The 6,444-nt window shown below is 33.2% G+C and overlaps 2 protein-coding genes across 2 annotated transcripts in view; one reads left to right on the top strand and one right to left on the bottom strand.

Moving 5' to 3' along the window:
• LOC127842115 (uncharacterized) overlaps positions 1-1,830 on the bottom strand; it is a 39,917-nt gene extending 38,087 nt beyond the window's left edge. Inside the window, exon 1 of the mRNA XM_052371456.1 lies at positions 1,722-1,830. Coding sequence (XP_052227416.1) covers positions 1,722-1,766 — 45 coding nt within the window. The 5' untranslated portion in view covers positions 1,767-1,830. The remainder of the gene's footprint in view (positions 1-1,721) is intronic.
• Positions 1,831-3,088: 1,258 nt separating this feature from the next.
• On the top strand, positions 3,089-4,280 carry LOC127866653 (uncharacterized). The gene is made up of 2 exons (XM_052407366.1): positions 3,089-3,178; positions 3,364-4,280. Exons 1-2 carry the CDS (start codon positions 3,168-3,170, stop codon positions 3,839-3,841), a joined length of 489 nt encoding a protein of 162 aa, XP_052263326.1. The 5' UTR covers positions 3,089-3,167; the 3' UTR covers positions 3,842-4,280.
• The last annotated feature ends 2,164 nt before the right edge of the window (positions 4,281-6,444 follow it).

Here is a 6,444-nt window from a genome sequence, read left to right on the forward strand (position 1 = left end):
GGGGCATTGTGTTCCTGACAAACACATCTCTTGTTATAAATACATTTATATAAAGTTCTGTATTATAAAAATAGTTTCTAGTCATACATAAAATGTTCTAGTCATAAGCATATATGTCATATTTTCATACATTTTGTACATTATTGTGATTCTATTGTTGTTAAATGTTATCATACTATGTTATTTCCTAATAAGGTATCTTGAGTTTATCAATAAATTGCTTGTATTGAGTATTTGTGTTTGTTTTATATAACCAATAATACAGAGGAAACCGTTTCAAATCAAAACATAAATACTTGCAAACAGCTTTATTCGTCTCGTGTAGACACACACCCTATAACGTTTTTAAATTGTCAGACAGTCATTAATCTGAAACAAACTTGCCTATCTGATGTTTATTTATGGTGGACGAACCAGTTATCGAACACCTAAGAAATTACGTTAAATTTCCTTAAAACTGAAACACTTAAAATAACAAAAACATTTTGTTTTAACAAATGACTAACAGTTCAATCATTGAATGATTAATCTGTAAAGTTTTCCAGCAAACTTCCTTCAAGAATTTATAACAATGATTCCCTGGTTATTGTCACCTCTAGCAGACAAAACAAAATGGCGGCCGATGTAAATATGACCTATTAACCGACACTTCATAAATACTACTCCAGTATATACAAAGTCACATGACTATCACGTGACCCGGACTCGGCGAAAAAATCTGCGTCTGCTGCAATCAAAATTGCAAACGGAAATATGCTTTTTGGTGTGTAAATGCACGTTTTGATAAATGCATTCAAAAAGTAATAGCAAAAAACACATAAAACGGTGTTAATAACAATAAATGCATCCCTTTAACCTGTTTTTGGCGCATTTGTTTCAAGCTAAGTAGGCAAGTAGGTCATGGACTTCATGTGCGACCATTTGTTTATCAATGTGACGTCATGCGCACTTTTGCGCATGTGCATACAGAACCAAAACAAAGCGTCCGATAATAGGTGCTGTTCGATAACAGGTACTTACACGATAATACATGCATCATTTGTTTTGACAGTCAAAATAAGTTTTGAGATGCTCCCTGACCTACATCTTCCAAATAGTCCGAGTGATCCGAAATTACCGCACTCGATTCAGAACTAGCCGACTTTATGCAAGTGAATAAGTTCAAATTGGCATCAGAAATGTATTGGTAAGTATTAATAAATTAATATGGCCTGAAAGATGAAATATTTTGCCTCAACAATCCAAGTATTTTGAAAGCAATTGCTTTCTTTTAAAAATATTAACACCATTATTTACGCTAGTGATCCGGCACTACCCGACTGACTGTAGTGGCAGGAAACGGCCACAAACTGCTCACCCAAGCAAGAAATTGCCAGACTGTCACCCACTGACATTTGGAGAATCAGATTGTTCAAATTTACTTTTGGCAGTTTTGCTGATCAGATGTCTACATCACCATCAAAATAAACACTTATCTTGTTAAGACTGCCACCCGTTAAGTCATTTAAACTGAGATTCTAGTTCGTGTTCTTAATTACTGATGATCATAGGCCTATGCAACTAAATTATTCAGAGTAGCATCCGAAATCTTCAAATCCGAAATAAATTATAGTATAGTAAATAAACGCATTAACCAGCATTTAAACAAATTCATAAAAAGAAATGCATATTGTTACAATCGATATATGTTTATATTACAATATATGCATTATTCGTTTTACCTGAGAGGAAAATGAAACAATATATTTAATTGTTTCAGAGGGCATTATGGTACAATTTTCCCGCAAAAAGTCTTACATACTGAAGGGTAACCTCGTACGTAGGTTATTTTCTACCATTTTCTGAATATCAATTTTATCAAATGATGCCGCTCTGTGCATGTTAGACGGGAACAATTTACTATCCCAAGATATTGGATTTGGACAGAACAAACAACTGAAAAAGGTGCTCATTTATGTAATGTACTGTATAGATCTTAAAGGGAATTTTTCACGCTTTGGTAAATTGACAAAATTGAAAAAAGTTGTTTCAGATTCGCAAATTTTCGTTTTAGTTATGATATTTGTGAGGAAACAGTAATACTGAACATTTACCATGGTCTAATATAGCCATTATATGCATCTTTTGACGATTTTTAAACCTAAAAATTATAAAGCGTTGCAACGCGAAACGATTGAATAATTTGGAGAGTTCTGTTTTTGTCGTTAAATTTTGTGAAACTACGAAGATTGCTTATATAGCGTATAAAATACATCGATAAGTGTAATCGGCGGAATAGCTCAGTAGGCTTAAGCGTTTTTACTTCAGGACTCTGGCAGGACTCCAGGGGTCACTGGTTCGAAACTTGATCCGGGCAATGTTCTTTTCCTTTTTTTAATTTTATTCTTGATTTTTTACTGGCGCTTTTACGACCCAATGTTTACATTTATCGATATAAAGCATTTAATGAATAAGTTAAACAATGACAAAATCTGTGAAAAGGCCCCTTTAAACAATTAAAATATTATTAATATTGAAACTAAAAGTAATTAAAGGGAAAACACTGAGTATATAATTATCAAATAACAAAATATATAACTTTCTGAACTATTCCGATATTGTTAATGCTTCATTGCGAATTGATAAACAACTATTTGCGGGACAGTTAACATGTGTTGCAAAACACCAGGAAAAAGACCTACATATTAAACAATCGCGCGCTAATGAATACAGTCAGGGACCTATACAAACTTAGAATACCCGTTAAATGGGAATACATATCTCTTTTTTCGGACATGAAACAACCAATTTTTAAGAGTTCGAAAACCTAATTATGTTATATCAGCCTGACATGGCGGAACATATATTAAAAACAATAACCTGCTGTAAGGTATTTGATCTGATATCATTGTATTCATGCAAAAAGGAAAGGACGAAATCAATTTCTTACAAAATTTGGTACAACGGAAGTTCCTGTTTAACACTTATGTAAACTACCATATATTGTTTATGCAAACAATTAACATTGAAATATTTTATCAAGCGGAAATCTCGCTAAAACAAAAAAAATAATTATTTGGCAAATATCACTTACAACTTTTGTGGCATTCCCCCTCCCCCTTTGAATATTAGGTATAAATATACAACGATGGATTCTACACAAATATTGATTCCGAATCTTTTCAAGTATGACTTCAAAGTAAGTATTTTAGATTTATTTATTTATTTACTTCATCGTCTATTGTTTCAAACACAGCAATTCATACGACGACTCATGCATTATTAATCACTCGGTTAAAAAGTCAGTTATTATATACTGGAAGTCTAAATGCTTAATACAACATCCACGTATAATATATACAACTGGTATAAAATTAATTACAGGTCGTTTAACGCTGCTCTAATCGTGTCAGTGGTCACAATTGTCGTCTCCAAATTTACAAATGTAGAATGCTTTCCGGACTCACGAATATCGCCGATATGCACAGAACCGGACTATTTTAATACCAACTTCGACAACGACATACACGAATCGTTTCTTATGTTGACTCCACACGAGCACGTGCCAACATTCGATGTGGAGAACTTTAAGAGCATCAAAAGAACACATGTTTATGGGAATACTACGGGTTGCGCCAGTTCAGGATCCACATGCAGCTGGCATTACGTCATCAACTCGGATGAAAACAGGAGGCCGCGTGATCTCATTGAAGCGGCGTGCAACTGCAAGTCACGGTGCCAGCCCGTACAATACTATGTGCGCGTGCTCCGGAAGATCGGTTGTGACCTGGATTCTGGACGGTACATCTATCGACAGGTTGTCGAACCAGTGAATGTTGGGTGCACATGCATGCTTTACTAGCCAATGTTTTCCAATATTGTCTGTTCATTTTAAAAATCAAAAACAGCGATGCTTTTTTCGAAAACAATTCTCACATTTGTACAAATAACGGAATTATAAAAATATACGATATAAACACGTTCTTTATTTCAGCGATATATCGGCATATTTTGTTGGATTGTCTCATTTCAAGTTTATTTCAAATTTAAGATAATTTTTACGATTTTATCGATGGTAAAGACCCACAAGAGGTTATAAAAATGTATTTACCTACGCACTGTACTAACACCTCTTTTACGCTAATGAAAAATCGAGGTAGACATATAGTCGTTTTTTTTTATCTGTGTCTCATTTTTATATTGTTTTTATTAAAATTCATTTGTTTTAATTTACATTACTCATTCGCTGGTTTTATTTATACAACGAGAATTAAGTCATAAAATGTGCTTTTTACAATGTATTTACATGCTTATATTCATGATTTGATTTTAAATTGTATTCATTTTTATAGAATACATTGATTATCGAATTATACACCTTTTACTCTTACATTTTACTGAGATTATTTACTTGTGCATTATTGTTCTATTTGTAAGTTACTCTGTTAATGTTTGATCTTTAATTGGATAGAATTTATTAAAATACGACCAATTCTAAATATTTTTGCGGTTATTTAAATGAAATTTGTATGTGCTGATTTGTACAGCTGTTTGTACTATCTAGTACTCGAACACAACTTATCGTGCTGTTCCATACACCCGGCCGAGGCTTAACATTAATGACCTATTTTATTATATAAAAATCAGTATTTCTCGTGTTTTTTAATCAAAAAGAAAAATCATAAAAAAAGAACAACAACAGAATAGGTTGCCACCACTAAATAAACCAATGACTGTATGGCTGTGTAGTTGCTCATTGTTTGTATATACCCGGTTAGCAAGCGTATATTTTTCTTGTTCTCATTTTTAATACGTATAATATTTGCAACTGCGTTAGCAAACTTGTAATTGTAGTTCGTTCACGTTAAGTGACACATGGACATAAACACCACGCAACTGTAAAAATAGGTATTTTAAAAATGTAATGACATCATAATGTGAAATAGACAACCAAATAGGCAATTGTATGGTATAGAGCTTCCGCAAATGTATGTACATGTTACTACCGGGTCATAAAATGGGCAAGCGTATTGGTAAATTCTTCGGTTAAATAGGTCATGATAGTAATAAGCATTTCACAGGGTGGTTTTCATTGAAAGTCCATGACGTTTGGTAAAGAACTGCGCCGAATATATTGAAAGGGGATTACCGAAAGAATTTACGGTTCAAAACGGAAAATAAACTGCTGAGGGCCTAGATTACTTGATAAATTAACGATACATCATTTCAAATACTTATACGTTGTTCCGCCATTTTCTTAAATATCGATAACTTATATTTATAATATTGAAAGGGAAACCCGGCAAATGCTTTAATACGTGGATTTGTTATTGTAAACTTACATGGCACGTGTAACATACATTTTCCATTTAAAAAACATTGAATGTTGTCCGCTCTATTAAGACAGCCATGGTTTTCAATTTAAGTAGGTTCGAACGGGTGATACATACAATCAGAATAAAGTCATATATGAATGGTCCTAAGATGTAAGAAGACACTTATTTATTTACAAATGGAAAGACACGTAAGTGTTTTTTTTTTACCTCAATTCATATTTCTATTATGATTCGAATGGGTATTTTACTATTAAATAATGAAAAAAAAACCATGTCTGATTTCTGATTTCATAGTTTTACAAAAATCTCATTGACCCTGTGAGAAAATTACCATTTCAACCGCATTCATATCGACTCCGAGATACAAACCGCATGACAGACGAGCATGTTAGTGTGATGTAATCACATGAAGCGTGTTTTTTTGCTGTGAATTTATTAGCAACACGTGAATTGGACCAATGTCAAAGTTATTTTTTTTAACTGGTCGGTCATTGCGTTTATGAGGAAGTGAAAGTTTAAAGGTGGAAAAAAAATCATTGATCGATATACAGAAATTATACACTTTTACACGCGCTACCTATTTAACAAGCAACAACAACAACAAAACAACCAAAATAACAATCGTGATACATCATCGTCGGACACCCCCGGTCTATTCATTACGTTACTCTCCATTCCTAATGTATGAGCAGAGCGTAATCAGCAGCCGTGGGTATCCGACGATGTGATACATCGGCTATCTCGGATTCCTCCGCAAGATAGAATAAATCGTCTGCTGATCCAGAGTGCCAACATAACTACTAATTATACAACAACAACAACAACAATAATAACAATAACAACAACACTCAGAGACTCTTAATCGTACAAAAAAGACATTAGATCTAAATAGGTTTCATATTCCAGAGAGGTTTTAAAAACTGAAATTATATCTATAACATAACTATTATTCATTTTACCATAACACGTTTGTTTTAAATTGTCAACAAGTTTTCGTTTGAATTCGCTAATTAAGATTCTATTACACGGATACTAGAATGAGATATACCCAATACGCGTTCTTGACATTGATCCAAACATATGTTTCACTCGATTTTATTAAAATGTGCATAGTTAAGTACCAGTATGT

The sequence above is a fragment of the Dreissena polymorpha genome, chromosome 1 (genome assembly GCF_020536995.1).
Source record: "Dreissena polymorpha isolate Duluth1 chromosome 1, UMN_Dpol_1.0, whole genome shotgun sequence".
In the NCBI taxonomy this organism is placed as follows: domain Eukaryota; kingdom Metazoa; phylum Mollusca; class Bivalvia; order Myida; family Dreissenidae; genus Dreissena; species Dreissena polymorpha.